At 36.8% G+C, this 15,649-nt stretch overlaps 1 protein-coding gene across 1 annotated transcript in view; it reads right to left on the reverse strand.

Annotated features, from left to right (window-relative positions):
• Positions 1–15,649, reverse strand: part of PHIP (pleckstrin homology domain interacting protein) — a 147,280-nt gene that overhangs the window by 105,737 nt on the left and 25,894 nt on the right. The window contains exon 7 of the mRNA XM_054722630.1: positions 309–469. Within this exon, the coding sequence (XP_054578605.1) occupies positions 309–469 (161 nt within the window). The remainder of the gene's footprint in view (positions 1–308; positions 470–15,649) is intronic.

Below are 15,649 nucleotides of genomic sequence, written 5' to 3' on the forward strand. Positions count from 1 at the left end.
TAGAATTAAAGTTATTGTTTGACATTTTACAAAATTTCAAACTGTATATTTGAAATAATGCTGGGAATTACACTTATCCATGATGTGGGACTATAATATAGCTGTGACTGTGATGTAACATGTCTTTTAGGAATTCTCCAAACTTGGATAAAGTCTAGCCTTAAGTAAAATCTTCTGAGAATAAGCTAAATTACCTGAATTTCCAGTTTTTTATTAAAAGGAAAAATAAAGGTTTAATCTGAAGTTCAACTATAAGCAATGTTTCTTCAATTCTTCATATGAATTAAGATATTTTTAAAATTACTTACAGTAAATATCCGTCTGCCAGTTCTATCAAAAGTTACACAGTACACAGACGACAAATGTCCAAGAATTCGTTTATGCATTTTCATGTGCTGATATACTGCAGTTGGAACAAGTCGCTCAAGCCTGTATTTCCCATTCAGCCTCCTTGAAAACAAAGTATCCGCTACCAAGAAAAAGGAGGAAAATATTTAAAAATCAGAAATTATTTTTCTTAATTATTACCTTTTAAGAATTCACATATTCTAATTTCTCATATGTTAATAATAACAATGCTTTCTAATATATATGGCTCCTAGTTAGTCTCCAAAACAGTCATAATAAAAACATATTATTTCACCTGAAATTTGATAAGGCACTTTTATCCTCCTTTTACAAAGAATCAAATTCATTTAAATGGCATGTCCAAAGTCACAAAATAAATATGAAGGTAGAATTTAAACTCAGGCTTCTTTATTCAGTTTTAGTCTTACTTTATATGATATCATTTCTTTAAAGGCCTCTATGAGATAGGTTTTCTTACAAAAGCAGTCAAACTGGATCCAGTAATTTTTAGTTTTTATCATCCAGCAATTCCTAAACACACTAAATCTGAAATGCCAAGCGATGCTTTAAAAAACTTTACAAATGAAGACAGAAGAATAATTCACTGTATTATTTTTAAAAATTAAAATTAAACTGGTTATCTTGACAAACAACTGTATAGTGAGTGATTCCTTCTCTAAAACCTATTTGCTCTTTTTTTAACTAATCCATTTTAACTATCTTTCAAATATAACTGAAATTTACTTCACCACAGCACAAAATGTTCTCTTCCAACTAAATTATGACTATACTTATCTTCTATACTGATAATTATGAACAAAGAAGACGTTCTAAGAACATATGCTGACTGATCAGCAGGCACATTATTCACCTATATATTTTTTAATATAAAGCTTTATTTCTAACTGTAAGTGCCATCTAGTAAGCACTAGATTGATAGTAAGGACTATAGTTTCTCACTTAAATTTAGTCCCAAAGATAATTAAATACATATAAAAATGCTATTTAAACTAAATTTAGAGCCTAGCAATTATTGGCGAGGCACAAATATCTCAGTTATAGCGTACATAATACCAGTATTTTTTTTATCCACATACAATAAATGTTTGTATATTTAAACTACTGGTATATTTGAAAGCAAAAATAAATAAATAAATCTCGGGGATTGGTGAGATTTAAAGAAGAATATTTTACAATATTTCAAGAAATAATTACATCACCCTTATGTTTTTACTGTATTAATCATTTTAAATTCTAACTAGAGGCCCGGTGCATGGATTTATGCACCAGTGGGGTCCCTCGACCTGGCCTGCGGACATTCCCCAAAAGGTCCCGGATTACGAGATGGCACAGGCCAGGCCAAGGAACCCCACTGATGCACGATTGGGACGGGGGGGGGGGGGGGGGGGGGAACCACAGGAGGGCTCCAGGGCGTGTCCGGCCCATCTAGCCCAGTCCCGATGGCTGGACCCCAGCAGCAAGCTAACCTACGGGCTGGAGCATCTCCCCCTGGTGGTCAATGCACGTCATAGTGACTGGTCAAACAGTGGAACAGTGGGCCACTTAGCATGTTAGGCTTTTATTATGTAAGATAAGATAAGATTATCTCTCCTGCTGTTAACATATAAATTCTATACAATAACCTATTTCAACATCTATGAATATCTAAGATAAGCTTTAACAGCTATGAATTAGTATATTTAGGCTTAAGTTGGTTATACAGTGATTCAGTAAGTTTCTAATAAGGCTTGAGACATCTTTCCTTATATACGGAAATGGCCTGGTAAAAGATGTCCTCCAGTGCTTTGGTTCCAAACTGATTTAGAACAGGCATCACATAAAAACACAGACATCAACTGTCTTGCCAAACTATAATGCAAATAATCTTATCCAAACACTAAGAATCAATGACATTTCTGTAAGAAAATAAGTGATGACATATATCACAAACACTGACAGTGTTACAAAAACATAGTTTAATTCCCTCCCTCCAAAATTTAACAAAATTCTAAAAATGTCAAATTTTATTAAAATATTTAACATTGTTCAGGTATAAAAAGTGATTGTTGATGGTAATTATAATATCAAAACTATTATTTTAATGATCAAGCACTTGATTATGTGTTGGAATTTTTTTAACTGAATATTTTGTAAAGATCATTTGGAAAATCAGAGTTGATAAAGTATTTTCTAAGCAAAAATACTTTCCTCAGGTAAAGAGAAAAAAAATATTACTGCTTTCTTAAACAGTTTTTACTAAATCTTTACCTAAAGTTCATTTTCATTGAGTCAACTGAAAAAAAAAAAGATATCCTCTCAAAAAGTTACTTTACAGTCAACTTCTCAAGTAAAACTTTCCAGAAACATAACATTAAGTACAATATATTTATAGTTAAAATTATATTCCATACTAGCCTGTCATGCTTCACTACCAATTAACTACTGACTATCTACACTATGACTGTATCCTAAGGGAGAAGGTACTAGCCACAACCTTGCTCTCAACCAAATTACAAACTGGTGCAACTGAAAGATATGACCTATAGAGAGACCAGTATATAGAATTTTCAGGTAATAAGTTGGTAATTCAAACTTGATACAGTGAGTTAAAAAAAGAAATACAAGTATGATTCAATAGTTAAAGTTCAATTTGAGGAGGTTAAATTTGAAAGTCTGACTAGAGAACAATGTTATAGGACTCCTACTTAGTAAATTCATATTTTATTTTACTATACAATTTATATAATGTCTGTTTCCCTTACCAGATCTTAAGTACCTTAAAGACAGAAATTCTGTCATATACATATTTCTTACAACTGAGTGTAGAGCCTTTTAAATAAAAATGTATATAAATGAATTTTAGTTAATAGTAAGATACCCAAGATAGTTCAATTTAATTTATAGTTTTATAGCAGAAATGCAAATGGCAATTATTCACTTTCTAAAGAAACTGTTAGTAGATTAACTGGATTTGAGCAAAAGAGGAAAGAAATGTCTCTTGGAATATAGGAACTCCTTAAATTTTATTAGACTAGAACATCAATTTTCTAAATGAGCATGGTTAAACAGATATAAGAGGTCACAAAGAAATAAGTTCATTCTATGACATTACAATAGTTTAACCTTAAATCAAGCAGCATATATGACTTCGGTTTAAAAAGGACATTTATTTTCATAAGTACAGTGATGAGAAATATTCTTAAATTAAGCCTGCCAAAGCAAATCTCTATCTTCTTTACTTGGAAAATTCTTTCATTTCCAGGGCCAGTTAAAATGTCACCTCCTCTAGGAAGACTGTAGTGAATATAACTGCTTGCCTTGCAACATTTACTTCTCTGCTCAAAAGTATACCATTCTTCATTTCATTCAGAATAACACCAAATTCCTTATACACCAGTCTACCAAGGCCCTGCATAATCTTGTATCCCATCACCTCTCTGCCCTCCCCTACTACTCCCCCTGCCCCTTATTTGGTCTGCTTTAGCCACTCCAATCTTTCCCATTCTTCCAACACATCAGGTATGCTCCTAATTTAGGATGTTTGCACTGGCTATTCCATCTGACTAGGCTACTCCCCGCCACATATGGCTAATTCCTTGACCTCCCACTTCAAGTCTTTCTTCTTATTTCTGTCAACAAGACCTAACCTAATCAGCACATTGAAAACTGCAACAATTCCCTACCACCACCACCCACAACTCCTAATCCCCCTTTATGTAGCTTTACAATTGTTCTTTGTCCATCACTTATCACCTGATACTTTACATTTATGTGCTTATTATGTTCACTAGTTTTTTCCTATATCCCCCACTACACTATAATAAGCTCTATGTGGGCAGGATTTCTGTCTGTTTTGCTTTGATTAGCCTAAGAACTGTGGTGACTGGCACTTAGTAGATGATCAATATATATTTCGTGAACTTAATGAAAAATTACATGTTAATAAAACAATTAGGTTTAGGAATAAAAGAAAAATGGAGGATTTCTTTATCGTACAGGTTCCAAATGGAAAATATTTCTAAATACTCCTTCATTTCCACTGCCCTGCTAAATGGATTTAATTTGGAGGGAAATAGAAGTAAACATATTTACTCAGTTTTCCGAGTAAACAGACCAGTAAATGAAATAAACATTCCAGAAATCACTGTTATCCATTTCAAGTATCAATCTCTTTAAAGTCTGAAGAGAGAAAAGGAGCAAAATAACAAGTGTAATTTGTAGCAAATCATTCAGAACAATCTTTGAAGCCAAGTCTATGTGCAAAAGTCTACAGAATTAATTACTAGAGATAAACAAAAGGCCCATGATTTCTTCATGTTAGATATAACTGTGTACACATATCTAACCAGTGGTTCTTCTTACCTACTACAGGCCCGGTGCATGCAATCAGGGAGCCCTCAGGGGATGTCCGACTGCTGGCTCAGGCCCACTCGCCCGACCTGAGCTGGCAGTCAAGACATCCTTAGCGTCGCCGCTGCCCTCGCCAGTCATGAGCCCAGCTTCTGGCGGAGTGGTGCTCCCCCTGTGGGAGCACACTGACCACCAGGGGGCAGCTCCTGCACTAAGTATCTGCCCCCTGGTGGCCAGTACGCATCATAGTGACCAGACGTTCCACCGATTTGCATATTAGCCTTTTCTTTTATACTAGAGGCCCAGTGTATGAATTTGTGCATGAGTGGGGTCCAGCTGCCCCTTCCCAATTAGGGCCGATCAGGGCCAGGCCGGCCAGGGGGTAGGGGACAACCAGGTCCACAGTGTGCGTCAAAGCAACCAGTCGTTCCAGTCGTTCTGGTATTCGGGTCGCTTGGCTCTTTATATATATACATACATATACATACACACATATACATATATACATATATATATATAGATATATATATTAGAGGCCCAGTGCACGAAATTCGTGCATGGGGGTGGGGAGAGTCCCCTCAGCCCAGCCTGCACCCTCTCCAATCCAGGACACCTTGGTGGATGTCTGACTCACAATCCTGGACCACTGGATCCTAACTGCTCACCTGCCTGCCTGCATGCCTGCCTGATTGCCCCTAACTGCCCCCCCCCACCAGCCTGATCACCCCTAACCACCTCTGCCTGCTGGCCTGATCACCCCTCACTCCCCGCCCCGCCAGCCTGGTCGCCCCTAACTGCCTCTGCCTGCCAGCCTGATCACCCCCAACTGCTCCCCCGCCAGCCTGGTCACCCCACGCAGCCTGCTGCTCGGTCGTTTGGTCACCCCTCACTAACGCCCCTGCCGGCCTGGTCGCCCCATGCAGCCTGTTCGGTCGTCGGTTCAGTTGTGATGGTCACTTAGGCTTTTATATAGATAGGATTACTTCTCAAGGTGCTAGGATGATAAATCAAATTGCCCCACAAGTCACGTTTTCCTAGTTCAAACATAAGTTATTTTTCAAGAATTGATTTATTTCTCTAATCATAATACTAATGCATACTCAATGTAGAAAATAAAAAAAATAAAAATCCATAATTTTACCACCTAAAGCAATCAATTTTAGAATTTGCAAAAGTTTCCTTCATAAATAGCATTTTAACAGCTATGCTATATTCCTAAACGAAATAAGAACAAGGCATTAAGTTCAACATACTTGTGTTCAAATTTGACATTATGATTGACTAGAAACAAGTTTCTCAACTTTAATTTCTCCAGTTACATTTCTAAGAACATTTTCCATAATATACTTTGCTCTCAATATTATGCTGTTTCTTGACATCTCACGATTTCAAAATTTTTAGTCAATTCTAACAATATCCTTCGTTTTGTTTGTAATTTCTTCTGCTGTTTTAATATGAAAAGTCCTCCTACCAGCCAACAGTACAATAAATATCCATTTTCACATTTTTAAATTTTTTGATGGCTTAAATTTCCTTAATATAGCTGGAGGTTCAGTATATAATATGAAGTGAGTGAAGATTTGGAGGGAAGGTTTTTCTCCCCCAGATGATCAACTATTTATCCCAGCCTTTTCCTTTACTAATCCTTCTTTAGTCCATTAAATTTTGATTGTCTTATATACATATTTCTGTACCAGGTCACTGATATGTCTATTTACATGCCAGTACCAAAATTTTAATTTTATACATAATGATGTTTTAATATTTATCTGGCTATTTTACTTTATTATGTGTCCATTTTGAAATGTCTTAGTCTTGATTATTTATTATCTAATTTGAGGATCACTAAAAAGTTTTTAAGACATCAATTTGTTGTATATGTGTATAATCCATGGTGAAGGCCTAGGTGGGGGCTGGGTAGGGTCAATGGGGGAAAAAAGGGGACATCTGTAATACTTTTAACAATAAATATAACTGTAAAAAAATCAATGTGTTGAAAATATAACTTTAATTTCATTCACTTATAAACAATTGACACCTTTCTATCCAGGAACATGATGCTTTCTTCCTATAGCTGGGACCAAGTTTTTAACGCAGAGGATTTTAGAAAAAGATAAACATAAAGTTACCATAGTTTTTCTCACTATACAAATCTGTACCATTTGAACTAAGTTTCATGGGGGGTAAATGGGTAGCTGCCAGAAAAGAGCATCTGCAATAACCACAGTAACTACATTTTTTAGGACATTAGAAAAATACATAATAAAGTCTCTGCAAGTAAGAATGAACATAAAGCAGAAATACCATAACCCCCCTCTTCTAAATTTTCTTCTCCTTCTGCTAAGCACTTTGTAAAATGGACAATGACACATGGTGCGACTGCAATAATTTATCTAAAATCAAAATTAACCCTTGTTTAAAAAGATGAGTGAAATATTTAAATTACTCTGAATTAACGAAAATGCAGAGGTTTTTAAAAGTTTTTTTTAACTGTTAACAATATGATATGCTATACAATGTCTACTACAGTATAGGAAAGCTGTTCCCCCTTAACAATCAGAACTGAAGAGTCCCAGAACTAGTGCCTATTAATTTGTATGAGCTCATGAAATCAAAGCCCTGGAGAAAGTATAGTCAGTACAAGAAACGTGTGGCTGTCAGATCCCAAAACCTGAAAACCAATTTTTGTGCCAGTACCAGAATTAAATAGGAGGCAGAGAAGATAAAATATGTAACTCAGAAGGTATTTTAGTACAACATGGGCTCTTTTCTGATTACCAGAATTAAATAGGAAGCAGAGAAGATAAAATATGTAACTCAGAAGGTATTTCAGTACAATGTGGGTTCTTTTCTGATACAGAAAAAGGGATACTCAGGTCAGAAATAACACCAGAGTACTTTACCAAGAGTATTTTGATTTTTATTAAATTCATTTTTGTACTATATTCTAACTTATTTTATTTTGTGATTCTACTTAAAGAAAAGACCTAAAAGCTCCCAAAGTTTCTGAAAATAAAATGCGAAAGTAGCTATAACTTATAATCAATAACCACATAAACAATTACTAAGTTAAAGTACAAAAGATAAATTCTGAATAATCAATACCTAGGTTTCTTTTTCATCTCCATGATCTCTGTTAATAAATGTTTTCTAAATGTAAGATTAATACAATGGCTAAATTCATAACTATAAAACAAGAGTTTGGGAACCTATAAAACTAAACTTTAGTAAACTACATAAAAAAAAAACTTTAGTAAACTTTTATAAAGCAAGACCACATAAAAATAAATTTCAAACTGATCTACACTTTAGATGGGCTATTGCTTCCAGAACACCCCCTATGGATACTCAAGTCCCTTATATAAAGTAGTATAGTATTTGCATGTATACTTTAAGTTGCCTCTATATTACTTATAATACCTAATACAGTGTAAATGTTATGTAAATAGTTGTACTGTTTAGTAAATAAGACAAAAAAGGTCTGTTCATGTTCAGAACATGTTCAGTATAGTTACAACCATCATAGGCTTAACTACACAGTATACATTAGCAACATGTAACATTTTTTCTCAAATATTTTTGATCCATGGTTGGTTAAATTCATGGATTCAGAACCTATACATATAATGGGTGTACTATAGTTTTCCCCACAAAATAACGCTACATTCATGACCAGGAAATAAGAGGGCAATTTCTAACTAAATAAAAATGACCTTCCAAGTTCATTCCAAGTCCCAAAAGTTGTCTACATATATATATATATACTATATGGTATTGGTGATTCCAGAATGCCTATCAGACAAATATAATGTGTGGTATAAAGTATTTGATAAGGCATAGAATTTTATTCATTTTAAAGAACTACAGCCCTAACCGGTTTGGTTCAGTGGATAGAGCATCGGCCTGTGGACTGAAGAGTCCCAGGTTCGGTTGCAGCTGATCGCTGTTTCTCTCTCATTGAAGTTTCTAACTCTCTATCCCTCTCCCTTCCTCTCTGTAAAAAAAAAAAAAAAAAAAAAAATCAATGAAGTATTTTTTTTTTTTTTAAAGAAAGAACAACAAAAAATATTCCAATGAAAAGGAGATATGACTGTGGGGGTCAAAAAATTGCTACATAATTCACTAAAAGAGAAGTTACGATAAAGCCAAAAGTCAAATGGCTATGAAGAAGAGAAAAGTCACCAGGGCTTAGAGCTAGAAAGAGTCTCCTATTAGAAAGACCTGAAGAATCTGATTGCAGAAAAAGGCTTATCTGTAGCAATTAAAAATGTGGATAAACTTCAAAATACAATACACAGTGTGGGGAGAAAAAGGGCTATAGAACACGAATTCCGTGCCTCTAGTCTGCAATAAGGAAACTGAAGGACAAAATTTAACTTTCCCAGAGATGAAGCCCAGGTTTGAATTCAAAGAGTCTGATTCTAAAGAGCGCAATCTTACTATGCTGCCTAGGAAGACAACTATTAGGAAAAAAGACTGAAAAGAAACATACCAAAGTACTAATAACAGATAATCAGCGAGACTGACTGATATTTGAGCTGTTCTTGTTTTACAAGTTTTCTCCATTGAGCATATCTTCATTCTGCTTGATTTTTTAATTAAAGTATAGTTCAATCTACTGCATGGAACTCATAAAAGCAATATGAAAAATCTAAATTGTCTAAAGAGATTAACTTATATTCAAAAACTGAGAAAAATAGGTCCACAGATAAAGATGTAAGGAATTTAAGTTTATTTAACCATAAAAAGGAAACTCAAAATTAAGTATATTATACTAACTGAATATGTACTATACCACAGAGAATAACCATTGCCTATTTGACAATGGATTGAATAATATGCTACAAAGAATTCACATCTGGTTTGATTCAAAGCCATCTTATATAAATAAAAGGCCAATATGCAAATTGTCCCCTCAACTGAGAGTTCGACCAGGGGGCTGAGCCAGCCCGTCAACTGCCTTCGGCCCCTACTCCCAGGCAGGCCTGCCCCCAATCGCCCCCCCCCACCCTGATAGGGGTGTGCCATGCCAGCAGGACCCCACCCGTGCACGAATTCGTGCACCAGGCCTCTAGTAAAATATAAAGGGCTAACAATTTTATTTATGTTTTATTTCTAATACATCACAGATAGTTTAGGTTCAATTTAATTTGGAAAGGAATTGTATAAGGAGAAACTTTTAACGTTTAATTCACTATAAAGCCAACTGATAAGCTTGCCACAATAATTTTTCTGAAGTTACTAGCCAGAGATAATCTGGGAAATAATTCAACACAGACTGGTTTATTTCTACAGCACCATCTGATCTCTATTATCATCCTACACCAATAACTAACAAATGACCAACACAGGAAAAAGACAAATAAACTTATAACTATAATAAACAAAAGTCCCAACTTTAAAGTAGGAGGAGGTTGCAACATTAAAAGGATAATCCTGATAATTATATAATCAGCTTTTGCCCCCACCCCCCAAAAAGGAGGAAGGCAAAAAAGCATGGAAGAGTAAAGGGAAATAAATAATCACCTGGGCAACACTATGCCCATGAGAGCTTCTCTCATTTTGCTACTGAAACTAACATAATTACTATGCACAGTAGCTATTCTCCCAATCTCTACATAGTCAATTTTGATGTTTAGCTGTACCTCTTGTTTGAAAGATACCATGTTTGTCTGAAAAAAAAAGAACACAAATACTAACTGAAATAAAATATAGAAAGCAATGATTCTAAAAGTTAAACAAAAAATATCATGAACAAAGTACATAACAAGCACTAAAAACAAAACAGACATTATAATTACTAGGATTGTAACTTTCTAGAGTTGTATAATTACTTGGTTTGTATTATTCTGTCTCCTCTTTTCTTCCCTGGAAACTAGTCTGATGTTGCCTCAAACAGAAAATAATATAACATTTTAAGTTTTAAACATTTTATGTATTTTATAGTTCTTTAAAAAATTTTTATTTTTAAAAGCAATAGTTTGCCTGGCCGGCATGGCTCACTGGTTGAACATCTACCTATGAACATGGAAGTCAGGGTTTGATTCCGGTCAGGTTACATGCCTGGGTTGCAGGCTCAATCCCCAGTAGGGGGCATTTAGGAGGCAGCTGATCAATGATTCTCTCTCATCACTGATGTTTCTATCTTCCTCTCCCTTCCTCTCTGAAATCAATAAAAATCCTATATAATAAAAGCCTAATATGCTAAGTATCAGGTCGTCCATTTAACCAATCAAAGCGTAATATGCTAATATGCTAAGACCGCTCCACTGCTTGCTATGACATGTACTGACCACAAGGGGGCAGGCGCTCTGACAGGTAGGTTTGCTTGCTGCTGGGGTCCGGCCGATCAGGACTGAGATGGGCCAGACACACTCTGGAGGCCTCCCCAGCTGGCCAACCTCCCACGTCCCTCCCTGGCCCTGATTGTGCACCGGTGGGGTCCCTCGGCCTGGCCTGCACCCTCTCACAATCCGGGACCCCTCGGGGGATGTCAGAGAGCCAGTTTCAGCCCGATCCCGCAGACCAGGCCGAGGGACCCCACTGGTGCACAAATTCGTGCACTGGGCCTCTAGTAGTAAATAAATAAAAATAAAAGCTATAGTTTTATGCCAAATATATCTTTAAGTAAGTTTTTATTAATTTTAGAGAGAGAGGACAGAAAAGGAGAAAGAGAATGATGTGAGAGAAAAACATAAACCAGTTGCCTCCCATATGCACCCAAACCAGGGACTGAACCAGCAACCTGGGCATGTGCCCTGACAGGGAGTCCAACTGGCAATCTTTCAGTGCATGGGACTACGCTCAACCAACTGAGCCACACTGGCCAGAGCTATTTAAAATATTTTAATCATTCATTTCTCAGTCAACAAACATTTTATGGAGCACCTATTTTGGCCAAGTATGGGCTAAGGGATATAATAGAGAAAAACAAAAGACAAAGCACTTACCTCTTGAGAGATTGCAGTCTAGCAGGGAAGACAGACATGAAACAAGGACTTACAATATCAAGTGGCATCAAACAAAAGGTATTGGGAAATTCTGAAATATATAGTACAGGGTACTAAACTTTGGGGGGGGGGGATTTTATCTGAGAATCAGAGTAGATTTCTCTGAAACACGACATTAAACTGAAAAAGTTCAGCTACTTTTGACTGGAAAATGAACAGCAAAAGATAGAAGCATATTCTAGGTCAAGGAAAGAACATGTGCAATGCTCTGAGGCTAGAAAGAATATAGTATTCAAACAACCTAATGAAGTTGTGTACTATGGTTAGCATACAAAGGACAAGAGGACTAGGATTCTCAGTTGGTCACAGCATCATCCGGATATGCCAAGTTGCATGTGCAATCCCCAGTCAGGGCACATAAAAAAATCAAGCAATGGATGCATAAATAAGTAGAACAACAAACTGGTGTCTGTTTGTTCATCTCTCTCTAAAATCAATAAAAAAGAGAGACTGAGAAGATAGAGGACATACTACAGAGTATGCATGGTCAGAAATTTTGGACTATTTCCCACGGAAAATAAATTGAAGGCTTTTAGGAAGAAAGAAGTACATATCTTATATAATAAAGTGCTAACATGCTAATTAGACCTAACAGCAGAACGACCATCCAGACAACCTTCCGGACGAAGCTGGGGCTGCAAGGGCTGAGGCAGCCGGGGCTGCGAGGGCCGAGCCCCTTGCACGAATTTTGTGCATTGGGCCTCGAGTGATATTATAAGATAGTTTTGAAGTAATTGCAGTTTAATCTCTTAACTGCAATAAGAATAGACCAGAAGGGATGTAACTAAAAGCAAAAGCTGTTTTTGCAAAAGAAGTCAAAGGTTCCCAAAAACAAAATTTCGTTTTAGAGGGCACACTACAGAGTACTTTCTAAGGTATGGTAAAAACTTTTGGACTATTTCCCAAGAAAAATGAGCTGAAGGCTTTTAGGAAGAAAGAAGTGGGTATGATATTATAAAACAGCTTTGAAGTAATTGCAGTTTAATCTCTTGACTGCAATAAGAATAGACCAGAGGAGATGTAACTAAAAGCAAGAGCTGATTTTGTAAAAGAAATCAAAGGTTCCCAAAAACAAAATTTCATTTTAGAAAAAATTTAACCAGTTTGCTGACAAGATTCAAGCTTTCTCAAAGAACTGAATATTTCCTCTCAAATTTAAGTATTTATGTGGCAATATATAAACTTGAAAGAAAGAATATATCGTCTTATTGTTTCTAGAGTTCATATTCTGAGACAAAATGTTCCTATCCATGTCAATACAGGCATACCTCATTTTATTGTGGTTTGTTTTACTGTGTTTCAGATATTGCAATTATTTACAAATTGGACGGACCTTCTTCCAGCAAAAGATTATGACTTGCTTTATTGTAACAGCCACTTTATTGCGGTGGTATATCTCCAAGGTATGCCTATAAATAGACACAGCTGGTACAAGACTAATGCATAAAGATTTCAGAGAAGGCAAAAGGATGCTATATAAATGCATAAGATCAGAGACAAAATAACCAGGGCAATAACTAAGTTTTAGTTACTACCTCAATTAAATTTGTTAAATTTTTACAATTTACATCACAGACTAGTAGGTACAAAGTAGTCCGGATTTATAAACAGACAGTAAAATAAAACAAGATAAACCCTGGCCAGATAGCTCAGTTGTTAAAGCGTCATCCCCATACACCAAGGTTGCAGACTCAAACCCTGGAGGGCACATACAAGATCAACCAATGAATGCATGAATCAGTGGAACAAATCTCTCTCTCTCTCTCTCTCCCCCGCCCTCTGAAAAAACTAAATCAATAATTAAAAATTTTAAAGTAATAATAATATATTTAAAAAACAACAAGCACTGAGATAAACCCAAAAGTTGCTTCTTAAATTGTACAAGCATAGGTTCTAATATTCCAAGTATAATCAATTGATACCTTAGTTCCCTAATAAACCTTTATTTTCTAAGTATCAGTTTCTGGATTTTTTCCTTAAAGCTACCCTTGGATCACTTATCTCTCTTCTTCCAACCACCTAATTCTGTTCTTTTTACCCTTACCCACTTCTCAACTTTCCTTGTTTCACCCCAGTTCATCAATTACATGACTTAACTACTGTCTATTTAATATTTACTAACTAGAGGCCCGGTGCACAAAATCATGCGCGGGTATGGTCCCTAGGCCTAGCCTGCGATCAGGGCCATCTTCCCTGGCTGCTGGCAGCCAGCCTCGCCCTGTGCCGCCACCCATCCAGGTTCCCAGTTTGCCATCAGGCGAAAGGATTCTAAGGGCCGGGGGAGGGACTGAGAGGCCAGCCATTCCCGCCCACTCGCCGGCCTAACCCCGGCCATGGAGGCCTTGGCCTGGCACCGCCGCATCCCCTGCCACCCACCCCAGTTCCCCATTCGCCATCCGGCAATCAGAGCCTGCAGGCCAGGGAGAGGGACCAAGAGGTCGGCTGTTCTGCCCACTTGCGAGTCCCACCCCCCACTGCCACCCACCCTGGTTCCCCGTTCACCATCCGTCAATTGGAGCCTGCCGGGGGGAGGGACCTAGAGGTGGTCAGTGCACCTGATAGTGACTGGTCGAGCGGTCATTCTGCTGTTATGGTCACTGGGCTTTTATTATATAGGATGCTGAGGAATTGGGTCTATAAAGAGCAATAAAATAAAACATAATCCCTATCCTCCAGGGCTTAAAAGTATAATATTACAAAAGTCAAAGGTAAATAAATAGCTACAACTATGTGATAAAAGCTATACTAAAGCCCTGGCCTGCAGACTGAAGGGTCCCAGGTTCGATTCTGGTCAAGGGCACATGCCCGGGTTGCGGGCTCGATCCCCAGTGTGGGCCGTGCAGGAGGCAGAGGATCAATGATTCTCTGTCATCATTGATGTTTCCATCTCTCCTTCTCCCTTCCTCTCTGAAATCAATAAAAACATTTTTTTAAAAAAGCTATACTAGAGATAACTAACAGTAGACACTTAATTCTACCTAGTGACATTTAAGTTTTAAAGGATGAATAGACAAAAAAGAGACACTGCAGAGAAAAATAAAACATGTGCAGAGACAAAGGGATAAAAGAGAGTTTGGCTGATTCTAAGGGCTGTGGAAGAGGTGTACAAAGCTAGAGCAGAGTCCAGGTTAGGAAAAGGCAGGATAAGTAGGAAAAAGTCAGTTTTGTGAGCCACATTATAGGGCTGAGCCTATTCAAAGTCATCAGGAGAAAGGAGGCAGGATATGAGCATATTTGCATTTTAGAACATTTAGAGCAGTGGTTTTCAACTAGAAGCAATTTTATTTGAGACATTTGGGAATGTCTAGAGACATTTTTGGGTGTCACAATCATGGTGGAGAAGTATTGAGTACAGTGGATTGCTACTAAAATATTGGGTACAGGCAGGGATTCTGATAAATACAATACAATGCACAGAACAACAAATCATCTGGCCCAAAATGTAAGCAGTATCAAGGTTAAGAAACCCTGATTTAGAAATCCTGGTAGAGCTAAGTCCTACAGTACAGAAATAAGACTGGAGCAAAGAATCGGACAACCTGTAAATTCTAGAACAGATGCCATTTCCTTGTTTATCCTGAAACTCTAAAAAAAATTCATTTATCATAGTCCACTGCCTGATATAAGGTAGGGACTCAACATTTACTTGGTAAGTGAATGAATGATATAGAACTCCAGGCATTAAGTACCAAGGTTTGAAATGTTGCTGTGGCCACAGTAATAGAAAACAGATTTAAAAGACTAGAAAAGAGTATACAACTCTAATTTACTAAATATACACACACACACAAAAAAAAAAAATGAATAAAAAGACTAAAATAAAATGACTCCTCGGCTTAGAATAACAAGTTTCAGAGAGCCAAAAATTCTACTTTAGACATTTTGAAGTATGAGACAAATTTGAAGTATTCAAATAGAGAGGTCCAATAGTTCGCATATAG

Source organism: Eptesicus fuscus, chromosome 10, assembly GCF_027574615.1.
Source record: "Eptesicus fuscus isolate TK198812 chromosome 10, DD_ASM_mEF_20220401, whole genome shotgun sequence".
In the NCBI taxonomy this organism is placed as follows: domain Eukaryota; kingdom Metazoa; phylum Chordata; class Mammalia; order Chiroptera; family Vespertilionidae; genus Eptesicus; species Eptesicus fuscus.